The 12,946-nt window shown below is 32.3% G+C and overlaps 1 protein-coding gene across 1 annotated transcript; it reads left to right on the top strand.

Moving 5' to 3' along the window:
• The first annotated feature begins 9,827 nt into the window (after positions 1 to 9,827).
• On the top strand, positions 9,828 to 11,011 carry LOC116338829 (segmentation protein even-skipped-like). The gene is made up of 2 exons (XM_031764337.1): positions 9,828 to 10,107; positions 10,361 to 11,011. Exons 1-2 carry the CDS (start codon positions 9,940 to 9,942, stop codon positions 10,931 to 10,933), a joined length of 741 nt encoding a protein of 246 aa, XP_031620197.1. The 5' UTR covers positions 9,828 to 9,939; the 3' UTR covers positions 10,934 to 11,011.
• Positions 11,012 to 12,946: the final 1,935 nt, after the last annotated feature.

The following is a 12,946-nucleotide window of genomic DNA, read 5'->3' as shown; positions in this document are numbered from 1 at the left end:
TTTATCGCATGTGTTTCCACGTGTGTTCGCGAAACTTCGTTTGGAAATGTTTGGCTACAAATATCGACTATTACGTTAAAAACAAATTACTAGACCGAATAGTATGCTACTTTTAGTTCATCCACTCATTCAGCGCATACAAAATAATAATTAACAAAAAAATAGTTGTCAACTGTGGACCAAATCACACTTTAATACTAATGGTATTAAAAAATCAATGGTCATTTTTTTTCCATTGTTTTCTCCCTTTTTTTACTTTTTCTTAATGCGAAGACTTTTTTTGCGAATCAATTATATATTTTGCGGACATAGGGAAGTGGTAAACAATAGGTAATTAGGCCATTAATGATCAATTGTTCTTGTCGGGAATAACCACTTATAACTTGTTTTTTCTGCTAATGTTTAATCCTTTTTGTTCTGATTGCAGAATGCGGGTATATACTAACAAAGAACGATTCAAGGATTATATTAATGTCATTAATACATGTATGATATTAATACCATTAATACAGGTTAATGTAAACTCATTAGCAAATGAAAATACTATCAATTCGGTTAATAAAGACAATATAAACGGTATACAACCGAATATCACTAGTCGTCATTTGAAGTTCTCTGGCATCACACAGAAAAGAAAAAATATATAAATTAACACTACGCTCAACATCATCTTGAACCATTTTAAACTCTGCATTTTCTCTGCGAAGAAAAAACTAAAATTTTACTAATTCGCATATCTATAGAAATCTCGATCAGCAATGCATGGCCGCATGTCTATCAAAGGTATATCACATTTTTCACATAAAATATTTCGTTTGCAATAGGGAAAATGTACGTCATCTTTGGTCTTTTCACTTCTATTCAACGGGAAAACGACCATTTAATTTGTGGTAGTGATTTTTTTCGGAACAATTATAAACGTTAAATGGACAATGAAATGAACAAATCAATTTTCAGGGTGGAATGGTGTGATTACAAGGCAATTGCATTTGACAGTGGACGATAAATGATGCACATAAATAGGGTGCAATTGCATCTCTGACCGCAAGTCAATTCATTTATTGACTGGGTTTGATTTTTGGTAGCGATTGTCGCACGTGCGAATCGAAAATGCCAAATTTATCGTTGAATATTCAAATGCATCGAGTGTCACAGTTAATTATGCACAACATAAATGAACTGCATATCATATGAAACAAATTAGAAGTTATTTGGTTCCACTTAATAAATGTGAGAAATTGACGTAAATATTTTGACAAAATCGATACATTTTCGCAATTTTCATGGGAATTCATTGAAATATTCATAAAAATAAAAAAAGATGGAATCATCTACAGTTCAAAATAATTAATAAATAATACGTTCCCTTCTCTCTCAAGCGTTCAATTGTGTCGTACTTACTGAAAGTAACCGCTTATTCAGATTCGCGTTTTTTTTTTGAAAATTTCAAACCCCACAATGCATCATTTCGAGGCAGTGCTTTGAAGAATATTCTAGCGATGAACAAACGAAAGAATGTTTGCATACACCTACCCCAATTGGATCTAATTAAAATCAATATTATTTCATCTAAGGGGTCACCACTTCTTCTTAGTTTTGATAGTGAACATTTTGGGTTTAATATGTTGGCGTGATATATTTATTTGAATAATCATTGTTTTATTGATGACATTCGCGTTGATTTCGTAAATTTAATTACGAATAAAGTTCGAATTCGCTGATTATATTCAAAATCATTTTGTTGAATTTCTTGTGTGCAACCCCAAGATTTCAGCATTATCAAATGTTTTTCGCAGCAAATAAATAATTTCACACAAACTTCTTTGATTGGTCATTTATTTTCGACAAACATTTATTACACTTTATTTGAGCGAAATAATCATTTATCAAGTAAATGTCGGTGAAAACGTTGGTTTCATCAGACTTCCATAGAAGGATTCTCCGAGGCTGAAAAATTCCATTTACATTCGAGAGAGAGAAAGAGAGAGAAACAGCTTTTCATTGGCTTTTACAATTCAACCATTTATCGGGGACGCAGGTGCCGATTAAAACTGCTTCCATTTGAAATTTATGCTCACTTACCATAGTTGATCACATGGCACAATACGGACTAAATAAACTTCATAGCAATTTTTATTCTCTCTCTCTCTCTCCTCCTCCTTGCTCTTTCTCTCTTCGACTATTTTTCTCTTTCGTTCACATTCTATTGCTTCAGCAACAACATTGCCATTTATTTAGCAATTTATTTCAAATAATTGACATGAAGAGCAGTTAATCTTCGTTTTCATTACGGCCATATTTCGAATTTACATATTTGACAATAAAAAGTATTTCGGTCATAAATTCTATTGTCGAAACTGACAGCTATTTCAGATTTATTTGTTCGGACAACAATTTATGTGCCCAAACAAAATCAGTTCAATTCAACTTGAATAGACAATACAATTGTTTTTCCAACTAATGAAAAACGAGAACATTTTTACAAATGACATTATTTTTGCGAACAATTGCAAGGAATTGTTTTTAAGTAATAAAAATATTATGAACAAATTATCTCTTCTCTCACCAGGTAAGAGCAAAAATGTTCGTTATCAGGTATAGACATAACATATTCTCACATAAATATTTATAGAGATGTTTTTTTCTTCTTCAAAAATATGAGCGTATGTTTCCACATGCATCGTTGCATTTTGTTTGCATGTTACAAATACAGCAAATGGTCGCATTCTATTCTCGATAATATTGAGAGTTGTTTTGATTCGGTTCGGAAAACTATTAATCATTCAAACCGGTCCGCTCTGTTTATAGTTTCTATTTTTTATCGATCATCACGTTCACATTTTTTGTTAACCTTTTTAAAATAATAACTATGGTGAACTGCTCTAGGGACAATAATGACAAATTATAGATTTTCAGCTACTAACCCGCAGCGGATTAAAATCGATGCAATTTTTTTGCACTCAACACTAAAACTGCTATGGTTATTCAATTGTATTCCCTTGGTACCAATTCAAATAGAAATCGTTTTTTGCGATTGTATTCACATATTGAAAAAAGGTGTTTGATTTTATCGTCATTTATAGAATGAATAGTAAACGGGATAGAAACAATCGATGAACATATGTGTTAATAGTAACTGTGTTAGCATCAATATCAATACTGAGATTACATTCATTTATCGTTCGTTGGGTAAATTTGATGCTTTTTATCTATTCCATGACTTTTAGTTCTGATTTGAGTATTGATTGAATTATGTTAACAGTATAGATATCATCACTATCATAGAACTTGCGTATTGAAGAATTATTTTGTAGAGCAAGTTGGAAAATCAAGTGGAATCGTCGATCTATTTTAGAATACATTCTTTACTATTTGATGTATACTGCATACATGAGCACATGGTGTGTAAGCTATGGGCACAATCGAAAATTAGGGGGTTCATCTTCCAATCAAAATCCCCCAGCAAATCGAAAAAACACTCAACTGCCGGTAATTTAAAAGGGGCCGTAGTTCCGGTTTTACAAGAGTTTTCTGGAAGACAGATGGACCCCCTTAATGTTCCAACAATGTACATGTATGTATTGTTTAGTAGCAATACAATGTATACTTGGGTTTTCTAAATACCAGGCATGGCCGAAATGTCGTTAACTATAAAACTGAGCGAATCGTTGAATAAGATAGAAACCATAATTATCCTGATTTATTTTGCACGACGCGATGGGAGTGTTCCGATATCCACAGTGTACAACAACTTTACTGGATATTGAAAGAAATCAGAATAGAGTGTGTGGCGGCACAATATCGCATTTCGTTCATGTTGTGTCGCCAAAATGGTATAACAATTGGCGATAAATATAAATTAATCGTAAATTGCCATTGGTGAGCAAATAGTGAACATTCACACTAGCCCATTATTATTGGTGCGTGGAAAATTAATGGCATTGATTAAAGCCAAATTGGTTAAATGGTTTGCCATTTGGAATGAACAAAAGTGCGCCGGTCAAGCATGGCAGATGTGATGGCATTTTATATTTAAAAAAAAAAGTATTCAACAAAAGAAGAATCTCTTCGAAACCATTTACGATCAATAGTTTTGACCTCAACACGCGAATGTTCCCACAATAATATTGCATACCATATCACTTCAATGGAAAATCAATATTGTGGCAATGACGTTTTTGTTTGGTTTGCTACCAAATTAGATCAATTCAGCGATATTACTTTTGTAACAGCTTGTTTCTTTCAGTTAAAACACATCAAACGCTTGCGAATGTAGGAGTTAAACACATGGTTTAATGCAGAAGAAAAAACCACAATAAAACATTATGGTCGCAAATCGGAAATAGACTAATTGGTTTCCAAAGCCTGCTGTTTCATTCATTCGAAAGTGAATTAATCACGTTCGGATGTTCCGTTTGAAAACAGCATGCGCTCATTGCACATAACCGTTCACGTGGAGCTCAGTTGTCTTTGATCATCAGCGAGCTTACATGGAATACACCATTTAATTTTGGCATTGATGTGATTCAATCACCCAATTCTAAATGATCAAATTTCTTTAAATATTGAATTTGATGACCAGAACGAAATGTTTGTGTTTACTTTGATCTTTTGTGCAAATGTATTAATGCATATTCGTCCTATTTGGCCTTTTATGATGGTGTGAAAAAAAAATGAGTTTATGTTTATATGGGTCTCATAAAGATATCAGAGCAAAAAAAAACATGGACATGCACATTTTTAACTTTGTTTCGTTAAACGTGAGTCTTTCTCTGTTCATTGGTGTCGATTGGTTGCCGTTTCACTCGGTTGTTGTATTCTGTGCATCTTAAAATTCATGTTTGTTACAAAGTTCATTCGTTTCGATAAGAAAATTGCCAAAAAATGTAAAAGACACGGAGAGAATTACATAGAAAATGGCATTTTTGTACAAAATTTTCGAGAATTTCCGAAGAGTCGCACTAAGTAAAGTACTAAACGATGTTTTATTCGTTTATTAGAGGTTCAACAATTTTGTTTGTTCAACTTTTAGATGTCTCTTTCATACTCGCACCAAACATTGTGCATTGAGCTAGTTGTGCATCGCTTTTGTTTTCACCAGCTTAAAATAAATTAGCGTATTTAATAGGTCTAGTTTGCACACACCAATTGCTTTGGGTGTTTTGTGCCTGCATATCCTATTTTGTGTACAGATGAAAAAATATATATATTTAGAACATTGCAAAATAACACATTTTTATTATATTTTGGCAAATATCTGTATATGTATTACTAATGAGCCAGTATATTAATATTGCGAAAAAAAGCATATAAAAATGGATAAAAATTGAAGTAAATAGGAATAAGTTTAACAATTTCAGACAGCCATCTTTTCGTAGATGCTTTTGATTGGATAAAGATATTGGCTGAATATGTTTCGTTGCCGTGACAACATGATTGGCTGTAACAATCAAATGAAATGAACTTGATGAATAATGGTATAAAACGTTATGTGCCATCATGTCGCAGAAGACGTAATCTAAATGAATGTGGAAATGTGAGCAAGATACGCTTGATTTATTGATGCGAATAACGTCATACATACTCTTTACTGACCGAATAAACATTTGATAATATTATATGTTGGATTTTTTGTTTGGCTGAAATTCGCATCCCTCAATAAATGATATCGAGAGTTTTATGAGGTCGAGCATGCCATTTTTGCAGATTAAATCTTTTGTTAATTTGTAAAACTCATTGTTTTCTCCATTTTTTCAAGCATTCTATGAAGTTCTGACTCACTTTTGCGTGATAAACACAATTAAGTGGAACAAATCTGATGATATCAAACACAATACGCTTCATTTGATGGTATGCATTGGCTATGAAATGAAAACAACCATTGCAGATGTTGTATGAGTAAGAGCTTTGGCTATTTATATGCTTACGAGACCGCATTTTCATTAAATTTGCACTGTGTTGTTTTGTTCAGAAACAAATTTGCACACTATTTATTCCAACACATAATACTATTATTATTATTATTATGTTTTCGATCAGTTTATGGTGTTCATTTCTTATGATTCGATTTTTTACACAATTGTAATTTGTTTTAGATTGATTTTCTTTTATTTATTGTATACATAAGATAAATTTCGTTAAATTTTAAGCATTACCACGTAAAATAATATTAACGTAGAATTTTATTTGGTTTTTTGTCTGCATTTTTACACACACAAAAATTTCAACTAATATTGTGCAGTTTCATTTGATTAAAACTGATCTGAATTAGTTTGGATCTGTTCGATTCCGAGTAAAGTGGTACCTGTGCAAACCATACCCTGTTGACTAAGTCATTTGTTCAATCCAATTATTTATTTCGAAATCTTTCTATTTAGATGCAGATTTTTAATTCATTTCCTATGAAATTGCTACCGAATACATGTTAGTTTGTTTACTTAGTTATGAATAGAGGTAAGAATTATTACTTGATAGGATTATCTGTGCAAAGAGTAGCAATCCAGTTACTGCTTTGAGCACTGAATGCATGCATTTTTTCTCAAAAGCTAAATCCTTTCCCTTTACAGTTTTCACTGAGCAATGTTATATGGTGCAGTGCAATAAAACACTGCCCATTTGAATAACTCTTTCGTTCTTCTGTGAAACAAGCACTGATTTTATGCTACTGTTTGCCATTTTGTCGATTCTTTTGTGTGGCTTCAGTGAAAAAATAATTATTTCAATTGAAAATGAAAATAGGATTGAAATTGAAAATCGAACATTCATAGCATGCTTTTGTTCAATTGACTTTTTTTAGTTCACAAGGAGATGTATGAATACACGACAGCATGACTTATGGCTCTTTGTAATTATCACCCGTTTTTGAAAGTTGTTTGATTTTGAATTTGCTTTTAACTCATTCTTAACCCGTTCACCTACTGCTCTTGGACCTGCTCACCACCCGAGCTAATGCAAGAAACACAGCTTTTGGTTTTTGTTCAAGCGAATAGAGGATATGTGGCAGGTTCAAATATATTTTGTACAAAACTATCTTTCACGCATGAACATCGAAAATAAATATAAATAAATTTTCAATCGCTTCAAGCTCTGTTTTGCGAGAATGGCAATTCATAGCGAATACCGAAAAAGTCCATAATTTTTCATCACAACAAATCGTCCAATTGATCTGAAAACGGATTTACGATGATAAACAACATGGCTGTGAATTATTTTTGGCCAAAACAGAGATTAGGTAGAGATAGCATTCTCGACTTTTTCAATAAATAGAGACGAAAAAATCGTAAGATAAATGGCCAAACTCTGAATTTATTACAAGAAAATGACATACAATCACAAACTTTTTCCAATTCCAAACTTTGCTTCACGTGAACGGTTCAAAAATTGAAACCATGGAAGAACTAAACATATATATAGCACAATGTGAACTTCGTACTATTGTTTTTTGAGAGATTGGAGGCTTAATTATACACAGTGATTATTTCATTTGATTTTCATCCGAATAATATATTGATTAAAATCAAATGAGTTCGAATGTTTTTGATCTAATTAATCTAATTGTTTGAATATATTCAATTTCCATTGTCAGTGCAAAAAATCTAATATCCCAAACACTCTGTTGACAAAGTCATTTGTTCAATCCAATGATTTATTTGAAAATCTTTCTATTTAAATGGTTATTTTTGGACTCCTTTCCAATGAAATTGTTGTTTGTTTACTTAACTCGGTTACTGACAGGTAAAAGTTATTACTTAATAGGATTATTTGTGCAAAGTGTAACCAATCCATTTACTTCTGTGTACAATATAGGTATGTATTTTTGTACTAACGAGCCCATTTAAATAACTCTTTCGTTGCTTTTCTGTTGTAAAACCCGCACAGATTTTATACAACCGTTTCCATTTTTGTCCATTCCATTGTGTGGCTACAGTAGAAACAATGATTGTTTCGATTCAATATGAAAATTGTCAGCGCAGAGCCTTTTTATGCAAGATCAATACTCTTTTTACAATAACTCATCGTCAGCCCATTCGCAATTCACAGAGTTCAAAACATTGAGAAAATGTACACAATGTGAAGTGGCGAGCGAGAAAAAGATGATGCTGCAAGATGCTATGTGTATTAGAAAGTAGAAACTGAAACAGACGATATAATGATATTCTTGTGATGGAACGGTATTCTAATGATATTCCGTTAGGCGTACCGGTAACCGGTAATGAAGAAAAAGAGGGTTTGACCTATGTACTATTGTATTAAGCTGTTTTTAGTGTTTTTCGACTAATTAGTAATTGGTGTGACTTGAGAAGCGATATCCGTTAATGACCCCAGTTAGTTATATCAAATATTTTGAAATAAAACACAATTTGTTTTTAGTACCAACAAAACTTCTTTATCCGCAAAGTCCATCAAATATCAAAGATAAGTATATTGCACCTTATTGACTTTGCCAATTTAATTTCAAAAAATTTCTTTTCAAATAAATAACATTAATTGAAAAAATGTTTCGGATGCATTTCGACAATGTGTCATCCTCATTAATGTTATTTATTTGTATAGAATTTTTTGAAATTAAATTGGCAACGTCAATAAGGTGCAATATACTTAAAACAAATTGTGTTTTATTTTAAAATCTTTGATATTTGATGGACTTTGCGGATAAAGAAGTTTTGTCGTTTTTCAAAAAACAAATTTAAAGCCCTAGTTAGTTATTTTTTTTACTTTTTATGTACAATTATCGGATTTGAATCGAATCGCTGATATTGCAATATCGAAAAACTGTCATTTTTGCATTGATGTCTAGATATTAGAACATTTTACAGCATTTACAGGTTGCAATAACGTTAAAAAAATCATTTACAAAATAGAAAAATGTAGAGAAGACAATTTGTTTGCAAAAATTATTGAATATAATGAGATAAATAATTCAAGCAACTTTTACAGAATATATGAAAAAAAATCATAAAATCATGTATTATTACATTCACGTAAACCCTTCGTCTTGAACTTGAAAACTGGGAAATTAAAAGCCCGAGACTTTATCCATAAAATAATATTGTTCCTTCCCGTGTTTTCTCTATGTGCCTTTGAAATGGCACGGACGCAGAAGTCTGCACCTTTGCGTATATGTATAAAGAATGAAAGAGATGTGAGAGTGTAGCTATGTATGTGTATGTGTGCGAAATTAGTTGTAACAGATCGAGAGAACACGGGTTTATTAATGATAATAATAAAAGTATCCAAAAGGCAGAGATATTGGGGAAAATTCCTGTAAATGGTATTTAAAATTATTCCATTTTTGAAAAGTTCAAAAAGTACACGATCCTCATAAAAAATTAGCATAATCCATCGATCAAAAAAAAGTTCTTAGAAAATTAGGATCTCCGTTATGATTTTTATATGCAAATTAGTGTATTTGTTGAAGAAATAGGCAGATCCCTTTCTATCCTTTCACTCTATTTTTGCTAAATACCCAATTACTCATTTGTTTGCTTCGTCAAAATAACTTGGTAGATTTTTTAAAAAGATATTACTGACTGACTAGGATCCGTCATTGGGTTGAAGTTTTCAGTATTCACTGAGCGGCACTGTACTCGATAAAATTGTTAAAATTGTTTCAAACAACAACAAGCGACAAATGAACCAGACAATAGAACCACATGTAATAAACCAAATCCTATTTAGTTCCAAATGACAAGCTCGCCAACTACAAATGACAACTGCAATAAGTTGAGCTACAACAACTAACGACTTTGACTCGGGTATATAAGCTTAAGCTGCGAAGGCAAAGAATTCAGTTCTTCTAAAGTGTCTACTCTGTTAAGTCACGTTCGTTCTATTGCTGCGTTGAGCCTTTCGAAATAAAGAAAATCTTTAAATTTTTTGTGTTTACTTCTCTTTTTTAGTTATTTGTGCGAAAAAAAAACGTGATTAAAAAATATTAAAATGATTGGAAGTATGGAAAATAATGATGCCGGACGACGGTATCGTACCGCATTCACTCGCGAGCAGCTGGCACGCTTGGAAAAGGAGTTCTACAAAGAAAATTATGTGTCACGCCCACGTAGATGTGAGCTTGCCGTACAATTGGGACTCAAGGAATCTACAATCAAGGTGAGTGTTTGTTATTGTAAAAAAAAACTGTATGTAAAAAAAACTAGTTCAATTTAACAATCATGGAAAGTTGTCTCCGAATTAGTTTGATATAAATTAATCAAACGAAATGAAAAACAATAATTGTTGTTCGAATACATGGAATTTTCCCAATAATTTAAATGGAAATTATGTTTTTAAATTTCATTTCTAATTTATTTACAAAAGAAAAAAATTCTCGAAAACTAACGAAGTTTTCTTTCTCTTTTATTAGGTTTGGTTTCAAAATCGACGAATGAAGGATAAACGGCAAAGATTTACTGCAACATGGCCATACAATATTTACAATGATCCCGTGTTTGCTGCTTCATTACTTCAGGCGACTATGCCATTTTATGGGCCAAATCCAATGATGCAACAAATGCCAATGATGCTACCAGCACCAATTCCATCAACTGGCGCGAATCCGTATGCATACATGCGACAAGTTCCATATTTTTCACCACTAAATTCATCGAGTATGCCACCATCTCATTTACACTCATCTCTACCCACACCACCAATTGCAACAACTGCGCCAGTGTTCACGAGCGGTGATTACTCAAATGGTGTCAGCAACTCGTTTCTCGGTGATTTCATGCATAGTCCCAATTCACAAGTGTCACCGCTATCACTATCACCTATATCTGATACAAATATTCATGATTCACAAGCCACACCTGAAATCATTCACCAAAACAACAACAATGATTGTATTAAAAACAATATTAACACAGACGTGACGACGATAATTAAGTCGGAGAAGCCAAAGTTATTCCAACCATATAAGTCAGAAGAGTCGAATTAAAAATAGACAATCGAGGTTTATACTTGGTTTTCGTGAATAGTGTGATGTACATATTTCGTGTTGTAAATATTTATGTTAGAGAAGGAAATTAGCATTTAAGTGTTTAAGTCAAAGAGAATTTTGTTTAAAAAAACGTAGATCGGTTTTAAATAAATTTGATGGAATAATATTTATTGTAAACTTGCCATATATTTGAAAACAATATTTTTTTTTCTCTTAAAAATATCTTTCCCAGTAGGACCAACATATTTGACATGGTTACTCTTGCATTTTTTCACTATTCTTTAAGTTCACTGCAATTCATTGTGATTTAATCAATTGTACACCCTACCAATTTTATTTGAAAATATTTTGTTCGTTTTGTTGGAAAATATATTGACCTTCCTCTTTCAATTCGTCTATGTTCTGGTGTGAGGTCATCTGCTTTGTTCTGTACATCTACTGTGTAACAGCACACACCAATGAATTTGATGCACAAATGAATTGTCAACGGGTGTCGAAGTGTGAAAAACGACAAACGAAATTGATATAACAATTGGCCCGGTCCGCATGAGATAAACTGCATGAGCATGCAATATCACTGAAGGGGACTGTTTTCATTCACGCGCTTCAGGTTTTCCATGACACATACACTGTTTTGGTTGCCATCAGATGGACAATGGCGCTATTTGTTCCATTTATTATTGTTCATCGACTTAATTTGTGGTAGTATTTCTGTTCGTAACAATTAAAAACGTTAAATGGACAATGAAATGAACAAATCAATTTTCAGGGTGGAATGGTGTGATCACAAGGCAATTGCATTCGACAGTCGACGATAAATAATGCACATAAATAGGGTGCAATTGCATCTCTGACCGCAAGTCAATTCATTTATTGACTGGGTTTGATTTTTGGTAGCGATTGTCGCACGTGCGAATCGAAAATGCCAAATTTATCGTTGAATATTCAAATGATTCGAGTGTCACAGGGGTTAATTATGCAGAATATAAATTAACTGCATATCATATGAAACAAACTACAAGTCATTGGGTTTCATTTGATAAATGTGAGAAATTGACGTAAATATTTTGACAAAATCGATACATTTTTGCAATTTTCATGGGAATTGAACATGTGCATTTTCGATGGAGCTATTTTTTATATCAAAAAATATCTTCGTGCCTTTGATTATTTCCAAAATCGTTTCTTTTGTCATTTTTTGAAAATTATACGCATTTGAGATACAATTACAGTACATGCCATAAGTTTCCGAACACTAATGCAAAAAAAAAAAACGTTTTACGATGATGCTAATTTTCTACAGACTTGTATTCTCTTCTGATATGCTGTCGGTATGCAATATAATAATAATAATCATAATAATAATAATCAAATGTAGCAAAGGATGCCAGATCGCCCGGATTTATGATTTATCCGGGTTTGCGTCAATATATTTATGTTTGAAAATATGTTAATAACATATTTGCAAAGATTGCATTATGTTGTTATTAATAGGGTGTCAAGCTGTAACCCGCTCGAATACCCGGATGACGAAAAAACACGGATTTTACCCGAAAAAAACAATAAATTTCGCCTGGATTTCGTCCGTTTACAACTTATATATGTTCGACATCACGTTCGTCTATGCGAAAAAAATAAACGAACAAATTATTCAGTTTATCAAATTAAGCAAAATAGTGATTCGATTGACTCTTTTTATTGAATGCGCCCAAATACATGGCGAGAAAATAATAATCGCCAATGTAAATCATTTTGAGATTAAAAAAGTGATCCCTGTCGCTTTCTACATATTTTTATTGCTACATGCTTCATTGTTTTATCACCAATTGGCTTTTGTCGTTGAGTAGGTTATTATGAAATTATTGCAAGGGGTGAATCTTCGGAAAATGATCCAGACCAACAACATAAACAAATTATAAATTGTCGTTTATGGAAGGGAATTCTAGAGATGTATTTATACTGGTACGAGGGTTGCTCCATAATTTTTTTTAAAAACATATATAACACAGT

Source organism: Contarinia nasturtii, unplaced genomic scaffold, assembly GCF_009176525.2.
Source record: "Contarinia nasturtii isolate CC-2019 unplaced genomic scaffold, AAFC_CNas_1.1 Cnas_scaffold_414, whole genome shotgun sequence".
Classification (NCBI taxonomy): domain Eukaryota; kingdom Metazoa; phylum Arthropoda; class Insecta; order Diptera; family Cecidomyiidae; genus Contarinia; species Contarinia nasturtii.
Note: the sequence above shows the minus strand (reverse complement) of the source record. Positions and strands in the feature narration are given on the sequence as shown.